We start from the raw sequence: 13,135 nt of genomic DNA on the forward strand, positions 1-13,135 counted from the left end.
ATCTTGCAGCTGTTATTCATATATGGCCATGGAGTGGAAGAGGGAAACTTGAGGCCTTCAGTGAGCATGCATTGAGACACCACAGGGACTGGAGTGTGTCGTGGACACTGAAAATCTCAGCATGGGGTAATGTGTTCAGTTTCATTTCGATCTAACTGTGGGTTATGTTAGTTCAGGCGGTGGGACTGTGTGTCCATTATTATGCATTTTATATAACCATGGATGTGTCAGGACAGGAGGTGATTCTGTGTGCTTTGAGGTTTTTGTATGGCTCTGTATCATTGTGTCAAGGGAAGCTGTAATCCTGCATACAGTAATAGTCAGCGACATCCTCATTCTGAACTTTGCTGATTGTCAGGGTGAAACTGGTCCCTGATCCACTGCCGGTGAATCGATCGGAGACTCCTGTGAATCGAGTTGTTGCAGCATAGATCAGGAGAGAAGGTTTCTGACCTTCTCGCTGCTGGTACCAGGAAAGCTCTTTGCTAACAGATTGACTGGCCGTACAGGTGAGTGTTGCGGTCTGGCCCAGTCCCACTGACAGCACTGGGGGAGACTGGGTCATGATGATGTCCCCACTGATACCTGAGGGGTCAGAGAGAAATACAGTAAAGTCAGAACTGTCACAGAAAGAGCCTATCAAATGAGAGATTGTTGGAGACATTGAGCATTCCTCTGGTTTCAGCATTTTCCCTTCAATCACAAGTCAGTGGAATTGGAGTGAAATGGAGAGCAGCTAAAGATTCAAGGTGGAAGGAGAGAGATTTGTACCTGCGACACAGAATGCCAGGGGCCAGATCAGCTGGATGTGTGAAATCATGGTGTGTGCTCCTGTCCCTGTGCCTGGTTCCTGATAAACTCTCCCTTCACTGGGCTCTGCTTTATAAAGCAGCAGCCTGTGAGAGTCTGACTGGGTGTTCCTCAGTATGTAAATGGCATCAGGCAGAGAGAGCCACGTCAGCCCCTCACACTTCCTCTTCTCTCTCTCTCTTTGTCTCAGAGAGTGATTCATGTGAACAGCAGTGAATGAGGCCATTTGGCCCATTGCGTCTGTGCTGGTAAATCCCACCCTCCAGCTCTTGGCCCATTACCCTGGCGCCGACAGCAACACAAGGGAATATCTAAACACTGCTCCAATGTCACGAGAGTTTGTGACTCAATCAGCCTTTCAGGCAGTGCATTCCAGACTCCCACCACCCTCTGGGTGAAAACATTTCTCCTCAACTCTCCTCTCACTCTGCAACTCGACAGGGCCTGGGCTCACTCGAGTTTAGAAGGATGAGACGGGATCTGATTGAAACATATAAGATTCTAACAGGCCCGGGCAGGGAGGAGGTTTCCCCTGGTTGGGGAGTCTGGAACCAGGGGACGCAGTCTCAGGGAGATACAGGGTAGACCATTTCGGACTGAGATGAGGAAACATTTCTTCACTCAGAGGAAGGTCAACCTGATGAATTCTCTCCCACAAATGGCTGTGGAGGATAAGGAACTGAATATATTCAAGAAAAAAGAGAGAGTTGTTTTGCATTTTAACATCATGAAGGAAATGGGGAGAAAGCAGCAACACAGCATTGAGAGAGAGAGGGTCAGCCATGATCATACTGAATGACACACAAGACTCAAAGGGCCGAATGGCCTGCTCCTGCTCCAAGTTTTGTGTGTCCATGTCTGTGTTACCTACAATCTCTGTCCCTGATTATTGAGTCCTTTACTCTTGTATAAAGTGCCTTCCTATGCAACATATCACTGCCAACAATTATCTTATACCTCTCTATCAGGTCCCCTCTCAACCTTCAATGCTCCAAGGAAAACAGACCCAACCTTTCCAATCTTTCCTCATAGCTGACCCTCCATCCCATGCAGCATCCTGGGAAATCTCCTCTGCCCTCTCTCAAGTACAATCACATCCTTACCAAAATGTGGTGACAAGAATCTCTCTCTCTCTCTTTTCCTCTTTCTGTCTCACATCTGCTACTTTGATCTCTCTACATCTATCTCTCTCTCCAACTGTTAAACTCTCTCATATTCTCTCTCTCTCACTCTGTCTCATAACCACTCTCTTCAACTCACTCACGCTTCCTTACTCCGTCTCATAATCTTTCTCCATCGCTCACTGTCTCCGTCACTTGCTCCATCTCTCACTTCAAATGAAAGCCTCCAAATGTTATCTACCCCTCTCTATTTCTCCCTCTGTCTCTCCCTCCTTCTCCGCATCCCACCGACCTCTATTTCACTCTCTCTGTCTTGCTTCTCCCTTTTTCTCAGTGTCCCAGGTGGTGACAGTTGAATTCAGGATAAATCTCTCTTTGCTCTGCCCCACAAATGGATGTTAACCCTTGACCCCAGAAGCATGTCTTCTCCTGGAGTAAAGGCCCATTTCCACATTGACCAGCTTTTGGATTCTCTCAGGAAGATGGACAGATTCTTGTTAAATGAAGGACAGTTTTGTACTGTTGGCCTATTCTCACTGGGGACTGGTTTGGACACAAACCTCATTCCATGAAGGCCCAGCAGAGAGAGGAGATCCTCAGGCCATCAGTGTGAGCTGGGGGGACAGGACAGGCTCTGACCCACTGACCCATCCTGTCCATTCACAACATGTTCCAATCCCTTCCACTCTCCTTCCCCTTCCATGATCAGTCTCTGAGTCAGGGTGTTTTACTGGGATGAGGGTTGGACCATCACACAGTTACAACAGAAAGGAACTGAACCCCACATCCACCATGGTGTCCACGATGCACTGGACTCTACAACAGAGTCCAGTAAACATGGACGTCAGTTCACGAGAATGCCCCATGGAGAGACATGGGCCTCCTTCCCACTGAAGCTTCCAATAGAGACCAGTAAATATGGGCATCGTTCCTGCTTGAACCTCCAATAAAGACCAGTAAATGTTGCCTCCTTCCTAATGGAGAATTCAAAGGAGACCAGTAAACATGGACCTCCTTCTGTCTGGATACTCCAAGAAGACCAGTAAATGTGTGCCTCCTATTCACTTGTCCTTCTAATGGAGACAAGTGGATAGTTGAGTTTTTGAATAAATAGATTAAGATAGATCAGTACACATCGTCGACATGGACTTCAGCAAGGCCTTAGTCAAGGTTCCCCATTGTAGACTGCTTCGTAAGATTATGTCACAGAGGATCCAGGGAGAGCTAACCAATTGGATATAAAATGGGCCTGATGGTAGGAGGCAGAGGCTGGTGAAAAAGGGTTGTTCTTCAGACTGGAGGCCAGTGACCAGCCGTCCACCACATGAATCGATCCTGGATCCACTGTTGTTCATCATTTATATGAACAATTTGAATGAGAAAATAGCAGTAATGGTCAGTAAGTTTGTGGCTGACATTAAAATTGTTGGCATCGTGGACAGGGAAGAAGGTTATCCAAGAGTGCAATGTCATCTTGATCAACTGGGCCAGTGAGTCAATAAATCCAGACGGAGCTTAATTTCGATCAATGCAAGGAGTTGCATTTTGGTAAGACCAACCAGGGCAGGAATTACACAATTAATGATAGAGCCATGGGGAGTATTGTTGAACAGAGAGACTGAGGGGTACAGGTAGATAGTTCCTTGAAAGTTGTGTCACAGGTAGACAGGATGGTGAAGAAGGTATTTGGCATGCTCAACTTCACTGGTCAAAACAGGGAGTACAGGAGCTGGGACACCATGTTACACCTATACAAGGCATTGGGAAGGCCACATTTGGACACTGTGTACATTTCTGCTCACCCTGCTATAGGAAGGAAGTTAATACACTGGTTTGGTTAAAAGAAAGATTAACAGGGATGTTACCAAGATTGGTGAGTTTGAATGACAAGGTGAGGATGGATAGGCCGAGAGATTTTTCCAGTGAATGTAGGAGATTGAGGGGTGACCTTCGACAGGTTTATAGAATCATTAGGGCCATAAATAAGGTGAATCGCCAAAATATTGTTTCCCCAGGGTAGGAGAGTCCAGTAAGAAAAGGTTTAAGTTGAGAGGGGAAAGAATTAGAAGGGACCTGAGAGACAAACTTTTCACACAGAAGATGGCGTGTATGTGCAATGAGCTGCCAGAGGAAGTGGTAGAGGGGAGTACAATTACCACATTTCAAGGACATTTTTACAGGAACATGAATAGGAAGGATTTAGAGAGGATTGGGCCAAACACAGGCAAATGGGACTAGTTCAGTTTTGGAAACTTGGTCGGCATGGATGAGTAGAGCTGAAGGACCTGCTGCCATGCTGTAAATCCCTATGACTCTATGATGATTTAACCATGGGGCACCTTCCCATAGGACGAAGAAACAGTAAACATGGGCCTCCTTCCCACTGGACTGTCCAGTACCTGAGCTGCAAACCCCACATCCTGTCCATCATGTAGGTCTCTTATTTCATTCTGAACAACATTGTTTGTCTCTGCACTACCTCAGCCTCTTGACCACAGAAACCCCAATTCCTGCTCATCCCACTTCCTGACTCTATGATTTCAATGTCCTCTCCCAGCTTCCTGAAGCCATATTCCATAAACCCCAACTTGTCTGATATGGAGTGGTCCCTTCCCTGTCTTAAAACTACAGTTGTTCCAGAATCTGACCTCACACCCAACCAATTGCCTCCATGGCCTCCCTGCTCCCTCACTCTGTGTCCTGCTATAGACTCACATTCCCTTCCTCCCCATTCCACCTTCTGTCTCTGGTCTCCTGCCCATTGCAGCTTCCTCCATCCCACCATTGACAGCAGAGCCTTCCGACCCCGAGACTATCCTCTCTGCCCTCCTGCCCTTCATCCCTCTCCCTCTCTCATTGTTTGTGCTATTGAATATACTGTTGAGTTCCATCACTTTTGGTTCACTGTTCACTTGCCATTGATTTGCTGATTTATTCTAGTAAATCTAGTCTGGCGTGTTCTCTGAGTTGGTTCAAGAGTGTTTTGCTTGAGAAAACACTTCTGTGAACTGGTTTTCTGTTTCTCCCAGTCTTTGTGTAAAGGTGAGACTAAGTGTGTAAATGCTGTCATTTCATGGAGCAATCCAGTCAGTCCCACCCCCTCCCCTACTCGACCCCCAGGGCCTTGCAGGTTTATTTCCATCAAGAGCCCATCCAATCTGTCATTGTAATCACTGAGTGTCTTTACCTGCCTCACCTGAATGGGCACTCATTTCCACGTCATTACCAATTTTGCGAAAAAAAGTTCTTCCTGAGATTCCGTATCTCTTCCCAACAAAATGCAAGCTAATCTCAATGTGAAGATGGGATTTTGTCTCCACACGGACTGTGCGGTGGTCACTCTTACTGATACTGTCATGGAGAGATACACCAGCAGCAGGCAGATTGGTGAGGGTGATAGTGAGGATGTTTTTCCCTCTTGTTGGTTCCCTCACCACCTGCCCCAGGTCCAGTCTTGCAGCTGAATCAGGTGGAACTTGACCAGCTTGCTCAGTAGTGATGCTTCTGAGCAGCACTTAATGGTGGACTTTGAAGTCCCTTTCTCAGGGTGTATCCTGCATCATTCCCACCCTCAGTGCTCCCTCCAAGTGTTGTTCAACATGGAGGAGGACTGACTGCTCAGTTGAGGTTGGAGGGGAGGGCGGTTCTATGTGGTAATCAGCAGGAGGTTTTCTTCCCCATGTTTGACCTGCTGTCATGAGGTTTCATGGGTTCCATAGTTAATGGTGAGGTCTCCCAGGGCAACTCCCTTCTGACTGTACACACCACTGCTTGCCTCCCCTGCCTGGTCTATCCTGTCAGTTATAAACTGAATGAGGGAACAATTCTGTGCAGGTTTCACAGCTTGGAGACAGAGCTGCTGCTGGATTCTGTTTCTGATCTCCAAGTGCAGGCGTGTGTGTTTGTGAAAGAGTGCCTGACACTGTTTCCATCACTGTGCTGTTTCTGCAAAAAATAAATCCCATAACGAGCGTCTGTGCTGTCAGATTCCAGGGAGCGCAGACAGTTCACAGTTTTCTCCCGTCTCAGTAACAAATATCCAGCTGCTCCGAGCTCCTTCTTTCACTTCCTCTCTTCGTGAAGTTTCAACCTTGCGATCTGACAGTCTTTGCAGTTATTTTTTACACTGGGGCTTTCTGCTGTGGTCAGAATCTCTAATAATAAGTGTCCAATCAGTGACAATCACAGCAGCTGAGAGCAGTCAGGACTGAGGAGCCAGGCTCACTGCGAAACACATTGGGAAGATCAAAGCCAACCTCTTCAGCTCCCAGTACACACTCCATCGCTCTCCTTGAGCACTGTCCGCTGCTCAAAGAGACTCTTTACAACCTAAGACTCATCTTTGAGGCTGATCTGAGCCCCACATCTCCATATCAGCCATTAAACATTTCAGCCATGTCTGTGGGACTCCAAACATGACCACTCCAATGTTATTGAAAATGTGTTGCTGGAAAAGCGCAGCAGGTCAGGCAGCATCCAAGGAATAGGAGAATTGACATTTTAGGCATAATCCCTGAAGAGGGGCTTATGCCCAAAATGTCGATTATCCTGTTTCTTGGATGCTGCCTGACCTGCTGCGCTTTTCCAGCAACACATTTTCAGCTCTGATCTCCAGCATCTGCAGTCCTCACTTTCTCCTCGAAGATTTTTCACTCCAATGTTGTGGCTGACACACATCACAACCACAGCCTTCCGTCACCTTCAGCTCATCCCAATTTCTGTTGCCCATATCCAAGCTTGCACCAAGTCCCATTCTCCCAACTCCCTCTACCCCATGCCTACATTGGCTTCTGGTCCAGCAACACCGTGAGTTTCAAATTCTTATCTTTGTTCTCAAATCCCTCCCTGGCCTCCACCCTTCCTATCTCTGTCATCGCCTCCAAGTCACCACACTCAGTGTGATCAACCATCTTGAATAATTGGCTCTCTATTCCTTCATCCAAGCCATTGAGAAATATCATGAAATGCTGAGATCCCTGCACAAATCCTTGTGGACACCACTATTCACATCTTGCTCATTGGAGAGCACACACAGAGAGCATACACCTCTCTGTGTGCTACATCCAAACTAGTACCTGACCAAAGACAAATATTTTTTTGTGAATTGGCTTCATGGTAGGAAGCAGAAGGTAACAGTGAAAGGATGCTTTTCAGACTGGAGACCTGTGACTTGTTGTTATCGATATCAATAACTTGAATGAGAATCTGCAACGCCTGATTAGTAACTTTATAGATGACATTACAATGGGCGGTATTGTGGAAGTTATCAGCTATTGCAACAGGACCTTGATCAGCTGGGGAAGTGGGAAGAGAAATGACAAATTAAATTTAATGTAGGTAACTGTGAGGTCTTGCATTTTAGAAAGTTAATTCAAGATACGAGTTTCATGGTGAATGGTAGGGCCTTAAGGACTGTAATGGAACAGAGGGACCTTGGAGTTCACTGAAAGTTGAGACACGGTGAGACAGGGCAGTGAGGAAGGCTTTTAGCAGACGGGCCTTCATCAGTCAGGGCACTGGGTATAGAAGTTGGGAAGGTATGTTACAGTTGGTGAGGCCGCACTTAGAGTATTGTGCTTAGTTTTGGTTACCTTGTTATAGGAAGGAGATTATTAAACTGGAAAGAGTACAGGAGAAATTTACAAGGATGTTGTCTATACTCAATGATCTGAGTTATATGGAGACGTTTGTCAAGCTGGGAATTTTTTCTTCGAGTGTAGGAGATTGAGGGGGGATCTTACAGAAATGTATAAAATCATGAGAGTTTTGGATAGGGTGAATGCACTCAAGCTTTTTGTCAGGGTTGGGGAATCGAGCACAAGATGGTATCAGTTTCAGGTTAGAGGGGAAAGAATAACAGGGAACATGAGGGGCAACTTGTTTACACAGAGGATGGTACCCATACAGAATGAACTGCCAGTGAAAGTAATTGAGGTGGGTACATTAACAATATTTAAAAGGCCACTGGACAAATACATAGACAGGAATTTTTTTGAATGATATGGGCCAAGTGCAGGGAAATGGGGTTAGTGTGGATGGACATTTTGGTCAGCACGGTCCAGTTTGGGCCAAAGGGCCTGTCTTTGTGCTGTAGGAGGCGATGACTCTTTAATTCCATATGTTTCCATGTTTATGAACAGTCTCTCAAACGTAGAAACAAAGGAACTAGGAGCAGGAGGAGGACATTCAGTCCTTCGAGTTGGCTCTACCATTCAATATGACCATGGCTGATCATTCAACTTCGTCTCTGTTCCCACTTTCTCCCCAGAACCTTTAATCCCTTTAGTCCTAAGAACTATGTATAACTCCTTCTTGAAAACATTTAATGCTTTGGTTTCAACTGCTTCCTGTGACAGAATATTCCACCAGCCTCCCACTCTCTGGCTAACGAAATGGCTCCTCATCTCAGTCTGAAATGGCCTTTCCCTTTTCTTTAAACTGTAATTCCTGATTCTGGATTCCCCAGTCATTCGGAACATCCTTCCTGTGTTTTTCCGAACTTGTCCTGTAAGGATTTTACAGCTTTCAGTGTGATTCCTCTCAATCTTCTAAACCCCAGTGAATATAATCCTAACCGTTCCAGTTTCTCATCAGTTCCAAGTGCTGTCATCCCAGGAATCAGTCTGGTAAACCTTCACTGTCCTCCCTCCACAGCCAGAGCATCCTTCCTCAGATAAGGAGACCAAAACTGCACACAATACAATCATAAAATCACACAGTACAGAAGAGGCCTTTCAGCCCATTAACTGTGTACCAGCCAAACTACACTAAACCTACACCAGTCCCACTTTCCAACATGAGGCCCATAGCTTCAATATTATGAAATTTCAACTGCTCATCCAAGTACTTTTTAAAGTTTGTGAGATTTCCCACCTCAACTACCCTCACAGGGTGTACATTCCAGGCTCTCACATCCTCCCTCTGGGTTGAAAACATTTTCATTTAATCATTTTGAAACCTCCTATCTTTCACATTGAATGTGGGCCAACTTGTTATTGACCCTCCCACGAAGGACAACAGCTGCTTTCTCTCCACCCTGTCCATTCCCCTCATAACCTTATACACCTCGATCAGGTCCACCCTCCACCTTCACTGCTCTGAAGAAAACAACTCGAGCTGGTCCAATTTTTCTTCATCACTGAGAGGTTCCATCCCACACAACATCCTGGTGATTCCCCTCTGCACCCCATCCAGTGCAATCACCTCCTTCCTACAGTGTGGTGACCTGAACTGCACATAGTATTTCAGCTGTGGCCAAACCAATGTTCTGCTTAACTGTAGCATATCCTCCTGCTTTTTATAACCAACACCTGAAATGACAAAGGGAAGTGTCCCATATGCGTCCATAACTGCTCTGTTAACCTGTCTTCCCACATTCAGGGATACAGTGGACAAGCATTCCAAGATTACTCTGTTCCTCTGAGTTTCCTCAGTTCAAAGAACAAAGAACAAAGAAAACTACAGCACAGACTCAGACTCTTCGGCCCTCCAAGCCTGCACCGATCCAGATCCTCTACCTAAACTGGACATCAATTTTCCAAGGATCTGTATCCCTTTACTCCCTGCCCATTCATGTATCTGCCTAGATACATCTTTAATGGTGCGATCGTGCTTGCCTCTACCACCTCCACTGGCAACATGTTCCAGGCACCAACCACCCTTTGGAAAAAGAGCTTTCCATGCATTTCTGCCTTAAACTTTTCCCCTCTCACAGTTAACTCATGACCCCTAGTAATTGAGTCCCCACTCTGAGAAAAAAGCTTCTTGCTATCCACTCTGTCTCTCTCTCTCATGATTTTGTAGATCTCAAGCAGATCCTCCCTCAACCTTTGACTTTCTCATGAAAATAATCCTAATCTACTCAACAACTCTTCATAGCTAGTGCCCTCCATAGCAGGACATCCTGGTCAATATCCTCTGCACCCTCTCCAAAGCATCCATATTCTTCTGGTAATGTGTTCACCAGAAATGTACGTAGTATTCCAAATGTGGCCAAACCAAAGTCTGATACAATTCGAACATGACCTGCCAACACTTGTACTCAGTACCCTACTCGATGAAGGAAAGCAGGCCATACACCTTCTTGACCACTCTATCGACCTGTGTTGCCACCTTCAGGTTACAATGAACCTGAACACCCAGATCTCTCTGTGCATCAATTTTCCCCAGGGATTTCCATTCACTGTATAGTTCACTCTAGAATTGGATCTTCCAAAATTCATCAGCTCGCATTTGTCCACATTGAATTCCATCTGTCCCATTCTCTGTCCAAATCTCCAATCTATCTATATTCTGCTGTATTCTCTGACAGTCCCCTTCACTATCTGCTACTCCACCAATCTTAGTGTCATCTGCAAACTTGCCAATCAGACCACCTATACCTTCCTCCAGATCATTTATGTATATCACAAACAACATGGATCCCTGTTTAAAATCACAGATCACAGGTCTCCATTTTGGGAAACTCCCTTCCACTACTACTCTCTGTCTCCTGTTGCCCAGCCTGTTCTCTATCCATCTGGCTAGTACGCTTTGGATCCCATGCGACATTCATTTCTCCATCAGGCTATCATGGGAACTTTGTGAAACACCTTGCTGAAGTCCATGTATATCACAATGACACCACTTCCCTCATCAATCAACTTTGTCATTTCTTCAAAGAATTCTATTAAGTTGGTAAGACATGAAATTCCTTGCACAAAATCATGCTGCATATCACTGATAAGCCCATTTTCTTCCAAATGTAAATAGATCCAATCCCTCAGTATCTTCTCCAGCATCTTCCCTACCACTGATGTCAGGCTCCCCTGTCCATAATTGCCTGGATTATCCTGGCTCCCTTTCTAAACAAGGGGACAACATTAGAAATTCTCCAGTCCTCTGGGATCTTCCCCATGTTCAAGGCAGCTACAAAGATCTCTGTTAAGGCCCCAGCTATTTCCTCTCTCACTTCCCTCATTAACCTGGGATAGATCCCATCCAGACCTGCGGGCTTGTCCACCTTAATGCCTTTTCGATTACCCAACACTTCCTCCCTCCTTATGCCGACTTGACGTAGAGTAATCAAACATCTATCCCTAACCTCAACATCCATCTTTTCCCTCTCCTTGGTGAATACCGACACAAAGTAATCATTAAGAATCTCACCCATTTTCTCTGACTCCATCCACAACTTTCCTCCTTTATCCTTGAGTGGGCCAACCCTTTCTCTAGTCACCCTCTTGCTCCTTATATAAGAATAAAAGGTTTTGGGATTTTCCTTAACCCTGTTTGCTAATGAGCTTTCATGACCCCTTTTCGCTCTTTTAATTCCTCTTTTCAGATTGGTCCTATTTCCCAATGTTCTGCCAAAGCCTCGTCTGTTTTCAGCCACCTAGATCTTATGTATGCATCTTTTTTCCTCTTAGCTAGTATCACAATTTCACCTGTCATCCAGTATTCCCTAATCTTACCATTTTCATCCCACATTTTCACGGGACATGTCTGTCCTGCACTCTAATCAACCTCTCTTTAAAACCCTCCCACATATCAAATATGGATTTACCTTCAAACTTCTGCTCCCAATCTACGTTCCCATCATCTGACGAATTTTGCTACAGTTGGTCTTCCCCTAATTTAGCACTCTTCCTTTAGGACCACTCTCTTATTTGTCCATGAGCATTCTAAAACTTATGGAATTGTGATCACTGTTCCCAAAGCAATCCCCGACTGAGATTTCAACCACATGTCCGGGCTCATTGCCCAACACCAAGTCCAATATGACCCCTTTCTGAGATGGACTATTTCCGTACTGCTCTATAAAACCTGCCTGGATGCTCCTTACAAATTCTGCTCCAACTAAACCTCTAACTCTCAGTGAATCCCTGTCAATGTTGAGAAATTTAAAATTACCCATCACCACCACATTGTTGCTCCTACATCTTTCCATAATCTGTTTCCATATTTGTACCTCACTCCCACGCTCACTGTTTGAAGGCCTGTAGTACAGCCCCAACATTATAACCACATCCTTCCTATTTCTGAGCTCTGCCCATATTGCTTCACTGCTTGGGTCCTCCATAGTGCCCTCCTTCAGCACAGCTGTGATATCCTCTCTGACCTGTAATGTAACTCTTCCACCCCATTTTACCCCTGTCTCTATCCAACCTGAAGCATCTGTATCCTGGGATAATTAGTTGCTGAGCTTGCCCTTCCCTCAACCAACTCTCAGTAATAGTAATAGCAATAACATCATACTCCCAGGTACTAATCCAAGCCCTGAATTCCTCTGACTTACCTATTACATTTCTCACATTAAAGCAAATGCACCTCAGACTACCTGTCACTTTGCATTCTTCATCTGCCCCCTGCCTATTCTTCCCCTTAGTAACGCTGACTTCATTATCTAGTTCCTTACAGGCTTTAGTTACTGCCTCCTTACTGTCCACAAACCTCCTCATTTTGCTCCCATCCCCCTGCCATATTTGTTTCAACCCTCTCCAAGAGCATGAGAAACAGCACCCCCTCGGACATTGGCTCCAGTCCTGCCCAGTGTAGACCGTCCGATTTGTAATAGTCCCGCTTCCCCAGAACCAGTTCCAATGTCCCAAAAATCTGAAAATCTCCCCATTGCACCATCTCTCAAGCCATTCATTCATACTGTCTATTCTTTCATTTCTACACTGACTAGCACGTGGCACTGGTCGCAATCCTGAGATTACTACCTCTGAGGTCCTACTTTTTAACTTGACTCCGAACTCCCTAAATTCTGCTTTTCGGACCCAATCCCATTTATTACAAAATAATTGGTGCCAGTATGCACCATGACAGCTGGCTGTTCACCCTCCCCCTTCAGAATGTCCTGCAGCCGATCAGAGTCATCCCTGGCCTGTGCACCTGGGAGAGAACATACCATTTGGAGTTTCATTTTCAACCACAGAACCACCTATCTACTCCCCTTACAATTAAATCCCGGATGATTATAGCCCTTCAACACTTTTTTCTGCCCTTCTGTACAGCAGATGCAGTCATGGTGTCATGAACCTGGCTCCTGCTGCCTTCCCCTGGTGAGCCAGCTCCCCCAACAGTATGCAAAACGGTTGACCTGTTTTGGAGGGAGATGACCGCAGGGGACACCTGCACAACCTTCCTGCTCTTTCTCTGCCTTTTGGTCACCTATTCCCATTCTCCCACAGCAGTCCTAATCTGCAGTGTGACCAATTCAC

The 13,135-nt window shown here is 45.7% G+C and overlaps 1 gene segment (V, D, J or C); it reads right to left on the minus strand.

Moving 5' to 3' along the window:
- Positions 1-286: 286 nt before the first annotated feature.
- On the minus strand, positions 287-12,370 carry LOC140479509 (immunoglobulin kappa variable 3-15-like). The segment is given in 2 exon segments: positions 287-585; positions 12,250-12,370. Coding segments are annotated over 2 exon segments (420 nt in total).
- Positions 12,371-13,135: the final 765 nt, after the last annotated feature.

The sequence above is a fragment of the Chiloscyllium punctatum genome, chromosome 7 (genome assembly GCF_047496795.1).
Source record: "Chiloscyllium punctatum isolate Juve2018m chromosome 7, sChiPun1.3, whole genome shotgun sequence".
Lineage (NCBI taxonomy): Eukaryota > Metazoa > Chordata > Chondrichthyes > Orectolobiformes > Hemiscylliidae > Chiloscyllium > Chiloscyllium punctatum.